At 41.0% G+C, this 19,412-nt stretch overlaps 2 protein-coding genes across 3 annotated transcripts in view; both read left to right on the plus strand.

Annotated features, from left to right (window-relative positions):
* Positions 1-5,280: 5,280 nt before the first annotated feature.
* Positions 5,281-8,237, plus strand: sdr42e1 (short chain dehydrogenase/reductase family 42E, member 1). The gene is made up of 3 exons (XM_041789426.1): positions 5,281-5,397; positions 5,826-5,907; positions 6,758-8,237. Exons 2-3 carry the CDS (start codon positions 5,846-5,848, stop codon positions 7,854-7,856), a joined length of 1,161 nt encoding a protein of 386 aa, XP_041645360.1. The 5' UTR covers positions 5,281-5,397; positions 5,826-5,845; the 3' UTR covers positions 7,857-8,237.
* A 2,664-nt stretch (positions 8,238-10,901) lies between these two features.
* Positions 10,902-19,412, plus strand: part of LOC121508378 (WT1 interacting protein) — a 62,032-nt gene continuing 53,521 nt past the window's right edge. For both annotated transcript variants that reach the window (XM_041785186.1, XM_041785195.1), the window contains exon 1: positions 10,902-12,643. In XM_041785186.1, coding sequence (XP_041641120.1) covers positions 11,149-12,643 — 1,495 coding nt within the window. In that variant the 5' untranslated portion in view covers positions 10,902-11,148. The remainder of the gene's footprint in view (positions 12,644-19,412) is intronic.

The following is a 19,412-nucleotide window of genomic DNA, read 5'->3' on the forward strand; positions in this document are numbered from 1 at the left end:
CTTAACTCCTAAAAACAAGACATGACATGATTTTGATTGACTTTTGTTACAGCCCTTCATACATTTAAAACAAAAGCCATTAATAAACCCTTCAACCAGGTCTTCAGGCACCCCAGGTCATCAGGGTGCTTGAATGAACCGGCTTCCAGGGACAGTGCACACAGGTATGCTAACAATGCTAACAAATTTGCAATCTTGATTGCTACCTTAAATGAGAATATAATACTACTGCTAATTTTCCTTACAAAACAAAACCTTAAAATGAAAATAAAGCCATTCTCTGGATCCTAGATCTCTGGACATATAAAAATTAATTTAAATCTTGCACAAAATTTGCAGTTTTTGTGCAAAAAAGATGCATCCCTTGCGTGAAAATTAGTGTTTAACAGATATTGCATGTAGAACTGCTCGCATTATTTTTTGCGAAATGAAGCCACACTTTCAACCACTTTAGCCTGTTTTTCTGACTGTCTCTGTTCCTGTTCCCACTGACTGCCTCTTGCAAGGCTGTTTTTCAAGCTACATAGAAGCAGTTTTAACGACTTTTAATGAGTTTTGACGACTAAAACAATGACTAAAAATGTTGGTTGACAGCCTTTTTTCCATGAGAAAGACTAGACTAAGACTAGCCAAAAAAAGATATTTAGAAACTAAAACTGATGAAAAGTAAGCTACGTTTTTGTCAAGATGACTAAAACTAGACAAAAAATGTAATTTAGTTTTTCATCTGACGTTCAAAATCCGTTAAATCTGTCAAATACAATGCATCTGTATCTCTTCTGCCTCTCAGCTGTAAAAAGCAGGGACCCCAGGTTTGGCAGGATACATAGAACACACAACCATGGTTTGGAACCAGATTTAGGCAAGAGAATAAATGCTTGGACTTAAAGTTAAGACTAAATGTGAGGATTTTTTATGGACTAAAACTAGACTAAAATGAGTTTTCATCGGCTAAAACTACAAAGGGTAGATCTGACTAAAATGCAACTAATGCATTTTAATCTAAAGACTGAGACTAGAATTGAAAATAACTAAAGTAACACTGCATAGAAGTAAGGCATTGATAAGGGAATTGTAAAGATTAAATGTAAATAATGTCGATTGATTGAACTGATTGGAACCAGTCCTTAACCAGAACCGGTTCTCCATTCCCATCCCTAGTTGTCCAACATCCTGCACATTTTGGGAATTCACAAATACACACTCACAAACAGGATCCTACAGTCATGCACTAATGCAGAGATAATAGAGTGAGAGGCTGCACATCAAAGAGCTCAAGCTGCAGTGCCTTGCTCAAAGGCACCTTGGTAGTGCTTGAACCAGCAATCCTTTAGTTCCCAGCCCAAGTCTGATGTGACTGAGCTGCTGCAGCCCAAATATATTTATATTGACAGATGATGATGAAACATTTATTCAAAGAGCCACCAACCATTAACAAAGTTATGTTAACTCATGAGAAGTCATTTCCATGCTCTTTAGTCTCATGGTTAAATGTCACAGTTACATCAGAAAAGTGTTCCTATATGGGCTCTCTTAAATCAATAAATCGAGCTGTGGTGCAATTTTATGATACATTATCTACTTTATCATTTGCAGTTTTTTTTCCATTAGGTGTGTAGGCTAACCTGCAAATGTTTTAAGGGCTGCAATAAACATGAAGTTTTCTAAAAAATGCTTGTAAATACAAAGATAATGTTTTCCCTGCAAAAGTTAACCTACATATGTGTCTGTGTGAATGACAGTCACATTAAAAAAGAATGTTAATCGAATGCTCAACTTCTACAAGCAGAATTTTGTATTGCAACTTAGTGCAATGCAGTGTTCATTTCATCGACTAAAACTATGACTAAAAATGTTAGTCAACAGCCTTTTTTTTCATGACAAAAGCTAGACTAAAACTAACAAAAATAGATCTGTGATGCCTAAAACTAGACCAAAATGTAATGAAGTCTTCGTCGGACATTCGAAATCCATGATATTTCTCCACTGTGGGTAAATCTGTAAAAAAAAAAAAAAAAAAAAAAACAGTGCAGCTATCTATTCTGCTTCTCAGTGGTAGAAAGCCAGGACCACAGGTTTGGAAGGTTGCATAGAACACACTAGAATGATTTTGTACCGGATTTAGGCAAGAAAATAAATGCTTAGACTAAAAGTAAAGACTAAGTTGTGAGGACTTTTTATAGATTAAAACTAGACTAAAATGTTATTTTAAACATTCTTTAAACATTTAAAGATTAAAACTAAAACTAAAATTAAAAATACTAGTGTAATGATGACTGCAACCCATAATTCACTGATTTATCTAAAATAAGCTTGATATGCAAATATCTTACCTTGAGACATTTGAGGTGAGATTTCGGAGTTGCAGCTTAGACAACAAGCTGTCCTTGGATTGAAGAGTTTGTTCATGTCTGTGTGTAAATATCTCTGTAGTTAATTAATGACAGAGTCATCTATTGTGTTGAAATATTACCCACCCTATGTTTCAGTAAATAAGACTGCTGCTGATGAATGAAGTAAGCTTAAAGCCAATAGGATTGTTTTTATACACATGGATTTTTGTCAAATATTAGTCAAAAATCATCTAAATTGAGAGCAGACAGTATGCTAAATTATGGTGATGTAATGTACAAATTTACTCACTGCTCACTTTATTGGGTACACCTCATAAAGTAAGTACCTGGTTAGACCCCAGTTCTTTAGTAGTGACCACAGGTTGCAGGTCGCAACCCTAAAATTGTAGCTGAGGTGCCCCAGGGAGGCTGACTCTGTTTGAACCAGATTGGATGTCGGTCGCCTTGGGGAGCCAGGCATTGCACAGGCATATACGGCAGAGCCACTCTGGAACACCAGGTGTCTCTCAAGAGCCCGAGTCTCTCTGGGCAGACTTCAGGTCTGGTAGCCTTGCTGCTGCCCACAAATATATATCAAGACATTACCGAGGAGGAATGGGGGCCTCATATAAGAGGAAACTAGTGATATCTTTAAGGGGAGTCGCAGGGCCAGACTTGATGGAAAATCTGAACTGGGCTGGAGCCTGAGGCAAGAGGCAGTGAGAGTGATGCGGAGGGATATGAAGGCCCAGGTTTGTGGCCTGTGTGAGATGGCAGAGGGCCACTTGGACACAAGAAATGCCTGCCTGGATTACAGGGAGCCTCAAGGCAGCTGCCTCCTCTCCGCATATCCCTGCAGTACCTGATGGCACGATGTTAACAGAGGAGTCAGAGATCTAGACTGATGATCTGGTTACTTTGAGGAGTTGTATCGGGCGGATTTTCCCAGCCGTGAGCTGCAAATGGATGCTGCAAAGTGAGTGTGGACCCACTTGTGATACACCCACTGTTGAGGAGACTCAACGGGGGTGAACAAACTGAAGGCTGGAAAGCACAGAGTGTAAGTGGGATCCAGGCTAGTGGTGAAACTCCGTCCTCTGCTCTCATTTCTCATGGAGAACAGGCGTCATTCCTACTGACTGGAAGAGGGCCCTCCTATCTAAAAGGGAAAGGGTGATGTGTGAGAGTGTAACACATGTGGTAAGTTCCTGTTGTCCCCAGTAGTAGAATGAGTCTCCCAACTACTGTTGGCTTGCACTGTCCTGCAACAGTGTCTACTCCTGGGGTTTTACACCCTGCTCTTTGCAAGTGACCCAGCACTTGGTACTTTGGTCAATATTTTACTGGCAGCATCTGTGTCTGATTGGACTTGAAGCACTTTGTGGCACTTACTGATGTTGTTTCCTCCTATTTAGGTCTTTGCTTGTCTACTTACTCTCAGATGTATGTTGCATGGACAAAAGCGTCTGCTAAATTACATTGGTACACAGTAACACTGAAACAATATAACATCTCATAGGCAATAAATATTAACAACAGTAACAGTAATCTGTGTGTAATGTAAACCCTTTCCAGTAGCGTTCACTGTATGCCTCAGGTCATAGTCATGCTGGAAAATAAATCTTCCCCCAAGCCGTAGTTCTCTTGCAGATTGAATAACATCATCCTGAAGAATTTTCCTAAATGTTTCCACATTCATTTTACCCTCTATCTTTACAAGTCTTCCAAGACTGCCCAGAAGCATTCCCACAGCATGATGATGCCACCAGCGTGCTTCACAGTGGGGATAGTGTGTTTGTGGTGATGTGCAGTGTTTGGTGTCATCCAAACAGCATCTTGTCTGATGACCATTTTGGTCTTATCAGACCAAAGAACTTTCTTCCACTTGGCCATGGAGTCTCCAACGTGCCTTTTGGTGAGCTCTAGTCCAGGTTTAATCTCCAGAGTTTTCTTCAACAGTGATTTTCTCTTTGTCACCCTCCCATAAAGCTTTGACTGGTGAAGAACCAGCAGCAGTTGTTGTATGCAGAGTCTCTCCCATCTCAGCTGCTGAAGCTTGTACCTCCTTCAGAGTAGTCATAGGTGTCTTGGTGGCCTCTCTCTTGCACGGTCACTCGGTTTGTGAGGACGGACTGATCTAGGCAGATTTACACATGTGCAGTATTCCTTCCATTTCTTGATGATGGATTTAACTGAACTCTGGGGGATGTTCAGTGGCTTGGATTTTTTTGTATCCATTCCCTGACTTATACTTTTTAATAACCTTTTTTTTCTGAGTTGCTTAGTGTGTTCTTTGGTCTTTGTGGTGTAGTGGTAGCCAGGAATACTGATCAACCAGTGACTAGACCTTCCAGACACAGGTGTCTTTATTCTACAATGACTGAGAGACATTCAGTGCACTCAGGTGATTCCCATTTCACTAACTGTGAGACTACTAACACCAATTGGCTGGACCTCTGTAGTATTTGGTCAGCCACTTAAAAGGGGGTGAATTTCTATGCAATCATTTTACATTACATATTTCTATTCAACTTACATTACTCTGTAGCATTCTGTTTTCACTGTGTCAAAAAATAGTTTTTTGGGGGGAAAAAATCTTTGTCAAAAAAGCCAGGCATATTGACCATGATTGATTTTTAAACCCAATAAAAGGGTAAAACATCCAAGGAATACTTTATAAGCACCGTAGATAGATTCTTCTTCCCTTAATGATTTTCTTAATGATAAACTCACATGTGACACAACGCATGACATAACTGCATTTAAAGCTCAAAACTGATTTAAAAGTGAGAGGTGAAATTGAAAAAGGTCCACTTTTTCAACATAAATCAACGAAAAAACAAACATCAACAACAGTATTGACAACTCCTCAAGAAATACATGACCTTACATACTCCAGTACGGTAGGTGGCAGCATTCACCTTGGTTTGAAATCCGCCAATGGAACGAAGAAGAAGGACACCAAGGAAGTGCACACCGGTGATCTCCCACCTGTGTTACAGAAGAGTTTTATGACTGACTGTCAACGGATAATTTGATCGTTGCCTCCCAGACTTATGCTAGGGTAAGTACCGAAAATAGATTCGTTATCTTGAGCAATTTGCGCATAAACTGTTGGTGTATTTAAACTAAGTTACTCTCTGTTCATGCAACTGTCACCAACACTACTCAGAATACAGTGAATGATTTAAGGTAGCTATGACCTCCCAGCCAGCCTTTTTACGGAGAGCAAATATTGAATTTGCGAGGCTGTATTATGCTGAAATACATTTTTCGTATTTGTAACATACAAGCTAGCGGGTAACTAAAATAAAAGCTTAACGTATCCAGTGAAACTTACAGTTTGACTCAACAGGAACAACTTTAATTTGTTTGTTGGTTTAAATTTTCGAGTAACAGTGTTGTATGCAATTAAACATTTCTTAATTTGATTAACCTACGAACTATTTCATGTTTATCTTAAAACTGTTAACCTTTCCTATGAACTCACAGGTTTAACCAACCTAAATGCAATGGACTCTGTACGTGCAGACAGCTATTTGGTCACTGGAGGATGTGGATATGTTGGTTATCGGTAAGGACAATTACACAATGTTGCTTTTATAATAACACAACCAGAATCAGAATATTGATACCTGGAGCTTTCTGCTGTCGTTATCATCAACTACAACAAGATGGCGTCGTTACACAAGTCATTTCCGTTTGATTGGATCCTATAGGCTCCAACTGCTTTGGTAGATTTCAAAATATACACCTGTTTATACATTTGTACAGGTCTGCATCTTGAAAGATAATGACGATAATGATGTGTAGAAAAAATTTAAGAGATACTGCCACATACACAGCAAATTCCCCTTGAAGTAAAACATTAAAAGATCATAAAGTAAAAAAAAAAATTGTGCAGCAACATTATTTTTTACTGTTAAGAAATTTTAGCAAAGTGTCCCAGATCTTCCTCTGTACTCATTGTAAAATCTCAGTCTCTCAAAGTGCAAAGTGCCAGCCATTTCCCCCATCCATAAATCATTGGTGGGTACAAAGTCAATCTTCCATGCAGTGCTTTACAAATTTATTAGACCACCCTAACCCTAACCAAAGTAAGGGTAAATGCATGTAATAAATTACTGATCGTAGATTTACATCTGTTATAAAGAAGTAAAACATCATTTAAAAATCTGTTCAGTTTTTTTTTCAGTGAATCCTATAATGTCTTTTAAACTATAAGATTACATCTTACATTTACTGAAAAATCATGCATACTCTTCTATATTTAAACTTAACTTCCAAATTAAAGGGAAAAATACAATAATTCACAGAACTTCAGTGAGGAACTTAGAGTATTAATTCTTAAAATGATTATTATTTAAAAATCATTATTTACTTTCCTGTAGAAATCTATTCATATCATTTGTTTTTCCCCACAGCCTGGCATGCTCCCTGCATAAAAAAGGAGCTAAAGTCGTTCTCTTTGACACAGTCCCTCCCAAACAAGGCCTGCCAGAGGACATTGTGTTTGTTCAGGGAGATATACGCGAGTATGGACATGTGGAAAAAGCCATCACTGGTGTGGACTGTGTACTCCACCTTGCCTCCTATGGCATGTCTGGCAGGGAGCAGCTAAACCGCCATCTGATTGAGGCGGTGAACATTCAAGGCACAGAGAACGTCCTGAAGGCTTGCACTGAGCTTGGAGTGTCAAGGCTGGTTTACACAAGCACCTTCAATGTGGTGTTTGGAGGCCAAGTGATAGAGAATGGGAATGAAAGCCTGCCTTATCTACCTCTTCATCTTCACCCTGATCACTACTCCAGGACCAAGTCTATTGCTGAGATGGCAGTGTTAAAGGCTAACGGCACAGCTCTGAAGGATGGCTCTGGGGTGCTAAGAACCTGTGCACTGCGTCCAGCAGGGATCTATGGGCCTGGAGAGCAGAGGCACCTGCCCAGGATAGTCAGCTACATAGAGAAGGGAATCTTCAGGTTTGTTTATGGAGACCCAGACAGTCTGGTGGAGTTCGTCCATGTAGACAACCTGGTGTCAGCACACATGCTGGCTGCAGAGGCTCTGACATCAGAGAAGCAACACTGCTCTGCAGGTCAGGCCTACTTTATCTCCGACGGTCGGCCTGTCAACAACTTTGAATTCTTCAGACCCCTAGTGGAGGGCTTAGGTTATTCTTTCCCCAAAGTGCGCCTTCCTGTCTCTCTCATCTACTTCTTTGCCTTCCTCACAGAAATGATTCACCACCTCATCGGCCCCCTCTATAACTTCCAGCCTCTGTTAACACGCACAGAGGTGTACAAAACTGGTGTGACGCATTACTTCAGCATGGCCAAAGCTGAGCAGGAGCTGGGTTATGAGCCACAGGAGTACAACCTGGATGAGGTGGTGCAATGGTTCAGAAGCAGAGGCCATGGGAAAAAATCCCACAGCTCCACTCTTGGTCGACTGCTGCGAGACATCCTGTTTGTTTCTGCCTTAATTGCTGTAGCTCTTTCTTTTCTTCCACTTGTTGGAAGTTGATGAGCAGTTAAATGCAAAAAAAAAACCACTGGGTATTTCCCAAAAAGCCTTAACAAGACTGGTTCAGACATTGTTTACATGTTTTAAAATGGCCAAATCAATGGCAGGTGCTTCAGTCCTAAAACTTGCAGTCTTTAGACATGCTCAGTAAGAGCAAAATAAACATGTTTACCTTTTACTCTAACCCCCATAAAATGTAAACCCTTAAAATGAATTATAATCCCTTTTTTCCTCTTTGAGAAAACTTTCAATTTTTGTCAGATAAAACATACCTGGAGGAACATCATTGAACACATGCTGATACCTCATGCTTTAATAAGTTTTTAGGAACTGCTAAATAAGGGAAACTAAACGTTGGTTGGAGAACCATTAATAATAAAACTTAACAAAGCAAATGTGGCAAGTGTGGTTTGTGTGACTTTTGTTCTTTGTTGAAGTCAGGCCTGCCCACAGAATTTGCTGGGCCCCTGGAAAAAAAGGTAAACAGGCCCACCCCGTTGTAATTTATTGATATCAAAACATGTCCTGGATCAGTAGCATTAGTGCTAGCAGCGTTTTAAACAGTTCCCTCATTTTGAAGATGAAAAGTATGCCAAACTTTTGTTTGGTTTTAATGTTGTAAATATTTATTCTGTTTTTTGCCACTTTAAGCCCATTTTTGCCATTTTTAACTCATTATATTTTTACACTTTTCATCCCCTTTGGTGCCATTAACACTTTCTAACCATTTTAATCATTCTTTGCCAGATCTCACCAGTTTTTTGCCTCCTTTCTCCCATTTGACACTTTATTGTCCCTTTTCACCACCGTGCCCATTTAGCCTCTTTTTGCCCCATTTTAACCCTTTTGCCAATTTTTAATAAATTTCTTCTTATTTTTGACCCTTTTGCCTCTTACATCACCGTTTCTCCTCATTTCTGCCTTTTAGTTTCATGATTAATTTACCATTTTTTCCCCGAAGTTGTCTCAGTGTATTTTACTTTATTCTCTGGCATCCTGATGTTTGTGGACATCATATCTTAGCTATGAGGTCTTAGTTGAGTGCCCATCCACATTGTAAACATTACCCCCTTTTAGAAAAGGTTATATTTTATTACAGCATAAATAAATGAAATTCATTGTTTATCGCTATGATAAGAATGGTAATTATTTAGGTTGAAAAAAAAAGAAAGCTCTCCCTTTATCTGTTATTTTCTTGGCCTTGGTTGAGGTAACATTCAAGGCCTTTTTATAATCGATGAGAAGTTTTTATTTATTTTACTATATTCTAAAAAACATGAAAAAAGCTCATAAACTTTCATTAGGCTCTCCTATGTTGTATCTGTTAAAACTAGTGCTGTCAAAAAAAGTGTTTTAATTGTGATTTAAGATTTCCATAGTTAATCTCGATTAATCACACATTTTTTGCATTCTTAAATTTCACCATTTTGCTTTTGAACCTGTTTTGTGTCATTTGGAGATTTTTTTTTTACTGTCTTAAACTAGGGGTAATGGACTTACAGTTTAGATACAGAGCTACTTTTACAGGTAGATTAAAGGCTTTTACTTGAACTTAACCATGAAAAAAGGAACTTGTTATGGATTCAAAGGAAATAGGTGAACAGTAAAAGGGTAATTGTATGTTATAACAAGGTGTAAATTGCTTTTGACTTGTCCACTGAGCTGTCTGAGATTTTTTTTTTTAACTGAAATTAACATTGAGGAGCAGTGGCTGACCTATTTTACATCACTGTGGGTGCAGGGAGATGCTGGTGTAGCTTAACCAAGGTTTGTTGAAAGGGACATTAAAGCACGAGATTAATCGTGATTAAAAAATGAGTGCACTAATTGTAGATTGCAGTTAATCATGATCAATGCGAGTAATCTTGACAGCCCTAGTTATATTGATACCTTATTGATAGTTTAGACCAGGGGTGTCCAAACTATGGGCCAAATGCGGCCCGTGAGACATAATTGAGAGGCGTCCAGCAAAATTTAGAAATAAAGAAAATATGGCCCACATTAGAAAATGTGACTGAATTATGCTTCTTAGTTTCAGCACTACCCTGTGCTACTATGCCAATTCTGTAAACAAACATTTTGACAGGTGGAATTTATATATGTGCCCTTTTTATGACTAAGAGTTAAGAGAACAATGTGAATGGTAAATATATTGGCAACCAAAATAATATCTTAATTTCAAATCCCTTGATGGATCACAACAGCAAATAGCGATACAATGACTGCCTTGTCAGCCTTTAAATAGCCATTTAAACATACCAAATTAATTTATCTTAACCTACAATGGTCTGGTTTTACTAACTACAAATAATTTTAAGGTGGGTTATATGAAAGTGCCCCCTCCATCATTTTTAATTTCTGTATGTGGCCCTCAGTTGAAAAAGTTTGGACACCCCTGGCTTAGACTAACTGCTGTGTATTTTTCCCTCCTGATATTTTACTGACCTAAAAGTACCCTATGGACCATATTTAAAACAGATGCACCTACGCAGATTATGCATTAGTTGGGATGACCTGAGCGCATTTATCCTTGATTAGTTGGATTTATTGAAGTTCAATTAAATGTACTCCTATTATTATCAGTTCATTGCAGTTTATATTTGGTGTAAAAGGAGTCGGACCAGGTGAGGCGTGCTTTGTGTGGTATTTTAGTCTGCCCGGGATGAATGCAGACGTCCCCTTCTCTCTAAACTATTCTCCTTTCAGAGCCGGCAGCCCCTTGCTGAGTTGGTCGCAATCATTGTTTCTCTGCAGCATTAACCACATTCCTGAGGGGCGCAGCGCATCCTGTGTCCATCCCCGCATTCCTTTCACGCGAACGAGTCCCTTGTGTAAAACGGCATTTTATTTAGATTTTCAAACGCTTTCTGGGCTCATACTCGCATACAAAGGATATTTATGGCGTATCCGATTATCCAGACTACTTTGAATTGTAGCATAGTGACCATAAGCGAAACTAGAGGAAAAACTAACAAGGGGAAATTCCTCCGCGCAGCGCGCCATTGACTGTAAAGACCTTTCAACTTAACAAAAACTGAAGTTGACAAACGTATCCCTGTCGGCTGAAACTGTGAGAAAGAGTTTGTTTTTTCGGCGGAGGGAGAAAAGCAGAAGAAGACGATGCGGCATACGGTGGAGCTTTCTGAGTCTGTTGGCGGTTTTCTGTAAATGAGAGAGGGCTGTAGCGCGGCGTTTTGTTTTGATTTCCATGTGAAATGCAATTAGTGCTCCGAGGTGCTCGCTAGTTTGGCTCGCCGAGCGGAGCACACTCACAACTTCTTTCTCGCGCAACATGGAGCACTACCAGGAGGATTTGGGACTCCGAGCCAGTACATTAATGGAGGACCTTTCCCTGTACGATGCCTATAAAGACGGGATGTACAACGCGAGGAGAGACTTGGTGATAAACCCCGATTTAGACTTTTCGGCTCCGGTAGCAGCGGAGCATAAAAGTAAGCCAATGAATGGTACCTCTGTGCTCCACCAGCAGCATCACACTGTGGAGAATTTCACCGCGGCGAATAAAGTGTACACGGCGGCTCCGGTACGACCTGTGAACTGCACCAGGACCGTGCCTGTGGATTTCTGTGCCCCTCAAAGAGACGCAGGTTACACTGAGGAGGGCTGCTGCACCAAATCCGAGGTGGCTCTGCCCTGCTACACGGGCGCTTCAGAGAGGCACAGGAGGTACTCCTTGGAGGTGCAGGGCCACAGGTACAGCACCGGGTCTACATTTGACGGAGTGCCTCTCAACAAACCCGTACCGCTGCCCGGCAACAGGTGCAACAGCGTCTGCATCACCAGCAGCCACGACGGGAGATACAACGCCACCAGCCCCCGGTCCAGCCTAGCATCATCCCTGTCCTCCCAGGAGCAGAGCAAGCACGCCAGCCCGAGATCCAGCATCAGCAGCCCGCGTACGAGTCTAGTAGTGCCGGGTCAGGACAGGTACACGAGCCCCAGGTCTAGTTTAGTTCACTGTGAGGGCAACAGTGTCCTCAGTCCCAGATCCAGCTATGCAAGTACAGCTAGCGACACCAGTAAACACTCCAGCCCCAGGACCAGCCTCAACAGCTGCGACTGCTGCAGCAAGCCGAGCAGCAACCGAACCAGCGGGATCAGCATGGGCTACGACCAGAGGCACACAAGCCCCAGGTCCAGCACAGCCAGCCAGTACTCCTTCACCACCAGCCCGAGGTCCAGTTACTCGGACTCCAGGTATGGGCCCGGGGGCAACCATGACCTAGAAGGGGCGATTTTACACCCAGCACCGAGCCCTCGGTCGAGCATCTGCAGCCAGGATGGGAGCGCCAGACCAGGGACTTCTGCAAACTGCGTGGTCAGCCCCCGCTCCAGCATCTCCAGTCACAGCTCGAGGAGTTCACGCAGCTCCAGGGGGTCTATGAGCACCTACCCGGACATGCAGCTGCCCTCGCCCAGGTCATCAATGCTGGGCACCAGTTTGCACGAGGACACCTTGTTGCAGGAGTTTGGGGACTCAAATGGCATCCAGAACCGCCTCCATCTCCAGGGGCTGTCAGCGGTGCCGGAGCCACAGCAGCAGTCAGCACAGCCGGTAGGGACTGTGGAGATGACCGCGGGGTCGCCTTCATCCTTTAGTTATGGGGTCTCATCTAAAGTAGCCTCCTCAAGCCAGAGGTTCAAGATACCTTACCAGGTGACCCCTAGCAGGGAGAGCGGGCCAAGCCAGGCGGAGAGACGGCTGGAGGCGCTCACCTTGGAGCTGGAGAAGGAGTTAGAGATGCACATGAAAAAGGAGTACTTTGGTAGGTAATATTTATCACAGGTTTATTTGGAGATAACACATTGGGTCATTTTGAAAACTTGCAGGGTGTGCAAACAGACAAATATGTTGCAGAATAAACAGCATAAAGATGCTTTTATGTCACAGCTCACTTTTAAACCCACTCATTCAGCAGGTTTTAGTTAGCTACTACACTGTAAAGATGCTTTACAGTGCTTTGCTGGTTTGGTTTTGTGGCCCTTATAGAAAACAATATTTCTGAAATTATGCATAAAATACTGACCAGCAAATGTGTGGCACTAACTAATCATGGCTGCCAGTGATTCTTTAACCCAGGCTCCCTCCTCCTGTGTACTGTTTTTGAAAGTTGTAGGCACATGTCTGCTACCTGTGAGAAAAGCATGCAGGTGGCTTTAGTTCTGTGCAGGAAAAGCTGGTGTAAATTTTAAAATAGAGCTGATTAATGCATTTTCCTTCCTTTATTGTTTGAATTTCACTAAACATAAAAGACTTATCCATGGCAACAATTAAGCAGAGTATAATAGCACAGGCAGCGTGAAATTCCTTGTGTAACTTATGCTGAATCAGACGAGTGCCTACTCAAACTGGGAGTCAAGGAAATTGTTGAAATAGTGCTTGCTGGTGTTTTTTTAGTGCAGAGAGGGGGTGTTATTTATAGGCTTGTCATCTTTTCAAGGTCTGTTTGCAATCGGCTAGTGCTGCATGACCACTAACAGGTCCCTCTGTGGCTGATAACAGTGGCTTTGCAGGGCAATACTAATTTCTGTCTTGGCATGGCTAACATTTGCGCAGCGCTGCACCTCGCTGAATGAACCTTCTGTTCTGCCAGAGCGGACACTCTTCGGTCATTCAGAGCAACATGTCTGGATTTTTTGCACCATCTGGAGGAGGGAGTTTATTGGGTTTTTGCTTGGTTTAAATAATTGAACATTTGCTGGGATTTTTTTTTGTAAAAAGTGACTGCGGGATCGAATGCATCAAGTTTAGCAGCCACAGAAGGCGTGCAGAGGAAGTTGTTGTCTACCTTTGAATAAGCAGTCAGACAAATGGTCGCAGTCAGAGAACAGTGGTTTGTTTTATAGCTAATGCACTTGCTCATAGCAAGGCGTGGACAGCTGTTGATTTGTTCCAGAGAAGCAGGTGAGAGAAGGAGGAGAGCGATGTAAGGCAGGAGGAGGAACATGGAGAAAGATGGTGGAATGAGGTAGAGAGATGGAGAGGGAAAAGAAAAGGAGAAAGAAAGAATACAGTCTGACTCTCTTTACAAAAAGCCCTATAGACACAGCTCTGTTTCCGTAGCGACAGTGAAGAAATTGATCGTCTTTTTGGGGTGGGTGGGGGCCAGTTCTCTCTGCCAGTGTCCCGGCTCTGCTCTGCTCTGCTCTGCTCAGCTCAGCCGGCCCTTGTGTGGCCTTCTGTTTGTTGTGGTGGCGAAGGAGCTGTGAATCAACAGCTGGCCCGATACAGGCCTGCAATTCAAGAAGCAGAGGGTGGGAGGGAGGCCCGGCCCACTCCACCCCTTTTCTCCCCCTCCCTCGACCACCACCGCCCTGACTCCCCCGCGAAGCCCTTCATTAACCAGCCAGTGGGGAGTCGGGCAACACCAGACACTTGGCACACGATCTTGGCTGGCGGGCCAGACGTAGTTGGTGGGGGTCAAGTCTGATCACCTGCCCAGAATTATAATGGCAGTAGTCATGCACATGCCTGACTCACACATGCATGCAGACACACATGCACTGACTTGTTGCAGCAGCACACTGGCCTGCCATGTGCCCCTGCAAATTCTTTTTAACTCTGTATACACTTTAATTGCACAAATTGCAGCTGACATGAGATAAGCTGTTTAATTAAAGGAAAGTCTTACTTTAAGTTTTAAAGCTTCATTATCCTCTGATGTGTCAAATACTCTCAGATGTTTCACTAGTGAAGACCTCTCTCCTTTAATGGTGTTTTATTTCCAGGCTTTGATGATATAAAGGCTATCTGCTGCATCTTTTTCACTGTTCCTTATTGCTGCTTTTGAAGTCAAGTCCTTTTTTTCTCTCTGCTGGTGTTAAGAAATGGTGGATTTTTGTAGTTTAACTAGTGGCTGAGCAACATTTTGCAGTAGTTTGCTGGCATTAACATTTGCATTCGCAATTATTGAAGTACTTATATTGCAATGTAGGGCAGAACAATGAAACTAGGGCTGAATGATAGATTAAATCATATGGAAATCTCACATTGTTATAACTGTTCTTTATGTTTTGTCTTCTTTTATCAGAAACTCGTCACTGGAAAAAGGTGTTGTGGTTCAACAAGTTACCATGTTAACTGGGGATTTTTCAGCTGAAAGTGTCAGTGGTTGTTGTAATAATAACATTTCAAACACTGAAAATATTTGTTATGTCTAATATGTACTTTGAGGATACAAGTTTAATGAAAACAAAGGGGCTGTTAACATTTTTGATATCTGTTATTAACCCAGACATGATTGTTTAGTCACCAGTTAACACAGTCACTCGCTAAACCATAACACTGGTCTTTGACGTGAAACCAACGATAGATCCTGTTACTTTTATTGTCTGTGCCGGTCAGCTGTTGTTAGCTGATATTTTACTTTTTTTCACTTCAGTTGAATGTGTCAGTATGAAGTGAACTCAGACATATGAAGCGTTTCCGAACTAGGCTACATTACTTTAGTTAAGCACACTTATCATATGTGTTGGTTCAGGCTTTGTTACCTGGGATTGTTAAGGCAATAGTAAGTCTTAAAACTTTTCATTTTGTAAAACTGGGACAGACTTAAGCTGGGCTTACAGCAAAAGATTTTCGGTCACAGACTAAAAACTGGAAGTCTTTAGTAAATTTTAGGAATCTTACTGGAATCACGGCGCGCTCCAGTCATCGCTGTCGTTAAGTTTAAGGTGGTAATCTGCGCTGTTTTATGCCTTTTTCTAGTCTTGGACTTGCGATAATATCAAACATGTTTGATATTATCGCGAGTCACAGTGACGTAACACTATCAACAACCGATAGATGAGCTCTGACAAAACCGGAAAAAGGAAACCTGCCGGTCCAAACAACCACAAAAGCGGTAGAGCGGCATGGACAAACAAGAAACACCGGCAGTGAAACCCAACCAGGACTTGACATTTACACCCGCCATCTAGCCACATGCGGGTGGATTTCGGCCGTGCCGGGTAGCAGCGTGACTCTAACTAGCCACGATGGCGGGTTGAATTTATCAGTGTCACAATGCTTCACTCTGAAAGTGCTTGTCAGTTAGCCGTTATGATTTAGGCTTGTTACAGATAGGCGTTTTTGGCACATACCAGCCTCAAATTTCCCCATAAACAACTGAAAAGTGGCTTGTTTCGTCATCTGTTTGTGCGTTTTTAGGCAGCGCCAAGGGCTTTCATGCTGTCTGACACACATAAACATGACACACATATACGGACACACACTTGCACTGACGTGTTGGTATTTTAGACTGAAGGCTTCTGTTTTAGGGAAAAAGTTTCAGAATGTTGGAGGATAAACTCAGACTTGAACTTTCTCCTTCTGCTTTAAAGCGACTCTCTCTCCACAGAGGATCAGCGCGTCAGCGCCGTGTGTTTGTGTGTGCACTCCAGCTGTGTGTCTCTCGCTTGTGCGAGCCAAGGAGTGCAGTGTGTCTGAATAAAATGAATGAATGAATAAATGTTATTAATACCTTTGATACGTTTGTATAATCATTTGCCTTATATCGATCATTAACACATATAAAAGATGAGAGAAGCTCTGAAACTTTAAATCAGTTCACTGAGGCAGTCAGAAACAGAGGCAGAAGGATAAAAGTCTGTAACCGTTCACTTTGGAGTCAAAGGGAATTAAACTAAACTGATTTTTTTTGCATCTATTATTAAACAACAGACAGTACAGTTGTTTAATGTTCTTCAGATGTGAGCTTCATGCACCAAATGTAAGTCATCTGTTATTTAAACAGGTATTTTAATTAATTTTAGACACATATGAAGACATTTCCACTATAAAGTTTAAAGGAGAAAAGAGCAGAGGACAGGAGAAGTAGAGCACACGTGTCATACTGTATCATACCCTTTGCACCAAATTTGACATAGCTCATATTTTTCAACATCAAAATTGTGGCTAGTGGAAATACCAAGTGGCTAGTACATTTGCAAAACCACTAGCCACTGTGGCTGGTGAGCAAAAAAGTTAATGTCAAGCCCTGGTCCCAACCAATATGGACTGTCTGAGCATGATGGGAAAAAAATGCATGGTGGGAAAAAATTGCTAAAAGAATCTAGTAGTAATCTTGTAAATAGTGACCCTGCAAGATTCACAGTCTTTGTAAAATCTCAGTCTAAGACTAGGCTGTGACTAAAAACTCTAAAAACTTGTCTTTAGATGTGAGCAGGTGTGAGCTGATAGTTTTCTAAGAGTCTTTCCAAATCTTAGCATAAATAATTCAAAATCCATGGACAGTGCAGGCAGAAGAGGTGAAATCTTTAGGCACCGCCCAATTTGATTACAATTTATAGGGCTACGATTCGATTCTTAATTGATTATTGATGTATTTTGATGCACTGTTTTTAAACTTCTTTAAATTTCTGTTGTTCTCACTGTGTCAAACACAATAAAAACAATACATTTGAGTAAAAAAAAAAGAGATAAAATAAATTTCCACTATCCTCTAATGGGAGATGTGTTTAAACTGGAACATTACAACTGCACTGAAGGTAGCAGAATCCTTTCCTTGAAACATATCTAAAACTACAAACATAAAATGTATTTTTTTTTACAGCTGAACAACTGGTAATCTAAATCTTGCTCTTACTTACTGCATTTAAGAGTTCCACCTTTTTGTTCCTGCTACTCCACAGAATTAAATATCCAAATAATCAATTGATATCAATTATCGATAATTGGACATTTATAAATCAATTCAGAATCTGTCACCTCTGCATCATGATGCATCTAAGAATCTGTATTTTTTTGCAGTATGTCAGACACAGCAATGATAACATTACCATCGCTAAGAGCTTGTGAAGCTTATGCTCACAGCGTAGCTTAAAGAGCCACACTGGCACTGCATCATCATTAACAGACCATATATTAATGTGAATCAGAACGAGGCGCTGCAGATAGCTGGAATACACTGTGTTGTGTAATCAAGTGTCTGACTCGAGCATCACACTTGTGAATCTGTGATGTCAGCAGCATCACCTGTAGCCTGAATGTTCATGCAGAGGAGACACAGACTCTGCACATAGAGATCAGTTTTATGAATACTGATGGTGATATCAGACAGGACTTTGTTGTAGATTAGTCATTAAAACATTAAACTTGTAGTTTTGGTTTTCATCAAACAACACAGAAGTGGTGGCATTGCTGGCTTAATATGCTGTCGCAGTTGTAAAACAATATTTTTTCCAGCCCAAATAAGAACCACAAAAACTGGACCATAATGGGATTTTTTTGTTTAATTTTTATTGAATTGAATTGAATTTGGGACAATTCAGTTTAACATAGTTTCATTACAGAGTATGAAGCTGATGTGCTGCATAGAGTTTATAGCGATTACTAACTTACAGCTGGTGCCCCTAGTTGGGCCTGTGAGTAAATAAAATGTACAACATTTGAGAGCATATAATGGCACAGTAGTTTACAGAATAAAGAGATGATAAATGCCAGACTTACAGAAAACACACTTTTGCATACATCTGAATTTGAAAAGATCACTGCCACTTAACATATGACTGTAAATCTGTAGTGTTTTTGCCTAAAGCTTTTGTACTCATCAACATAATTGGTCATGAAAAAGATTGAGACTGTATCATTTTAAAAGGTGGTGTCAAATTGGCAGCCTTGTTTGGGAAATTACACTGCACTATTGCTTTCAACATACAGCATTTAGCTTTCATGTGTTTGTTGATCTGAGTATTTTCAGCTTTATTGACTTTCCTGTGGACTAGGTGACTACAGTGTGCTTTCACAGTTCCTGCTGCTTCCAGTCCGAGATTGTGTACTCCAAGCTTCTTATGATTTATCAAACACAGCCAAGTTTGCTGTGCAGTGGAGGAGATACATAAGCCCGCTCTGTGTGCACTGAATTGCTCCTGGAAGACGTGCAGAGGTTTTTAAAGTATTGTGCAGCAGTTGGCTTGTCAACTGAAAATGTGTTTTCATTCCTCCGTAGATGTTGTATTTGTTGGGCTTGTCTGCAGTAGCCTGCTGAAATCTACAGGGTTGTTTTCATTTTTATACTATAAGCTGATAAAGTCAGGTTGAGTGGTCATTAAAGTTTCATGAATTGGGCTTTAACAGTCCTTTAAAATTTTGCAGCGTTATCTGTGTGGGTTTTAGTGATGTTTAATTATGAAGTTAAGTGGCTTACCTCCTAGGAAAAGGAATATTCTTAGTTATTAATTAGCACTAATGCCATCACGTAATAACTTGTGTCTTTGCATCAGAAAATCCTTGGCTTGACCCTCCTCATTGGATTTTTTCTTCTTCCAGAAATAACTATCTACTTTAGTACTGACACTGTCTTCATCCCCTGTTTTTATTTCATCATCAGACTCATCAGCATGGTGGTAAAAAGACAAGCCCACACTGAGCTGAACTGTGTTTCTTTCAAAGTTGAAGAGACGTATGTGCATCCAAAGATTTTATTTTTAACCTCAGTGAATGCACAACATCCTGTCCTTGTTGCCACATGGACATGTTATGAAATGGGCACATGAGGGATTGAGCTTCCTGTTTTAAAATGAAAAACAAGAGGG

The sequence above is a fragment of the Cheilinus undulatus genome, linkage group 1 (genome assembly GCF_018320785.1).
Source record: "Cheilinus undulatus linkage group 1, ASM1832078v1, whole genome shotgun sequence".
Taxonomy (NCBI): Eukaryota; Metazoa; Chordata; class Actinopteri; order Labriformes; family Labridae; genus Cheilinus; species Cheilinus undulatus.

What these genes read in the sequence shown, in the direction of transcription:
- sdr42e1 (XM_041789426.1), top strand. Translation starts at nt 5,846, where the DNA reads ATGGACTCTGTACGTGCAGACAGCTATTTGGTCACTGGAGGATGTGGA. An exon ending in TGTGGATATGTTGGTTATCG is followed by an intron (nt 5,908 to 6,757) that starts GTAAGGACAATT and finishes TTTTCCCCACAG; the next exon opens with CCTGGCATGCTCCCTGCATA.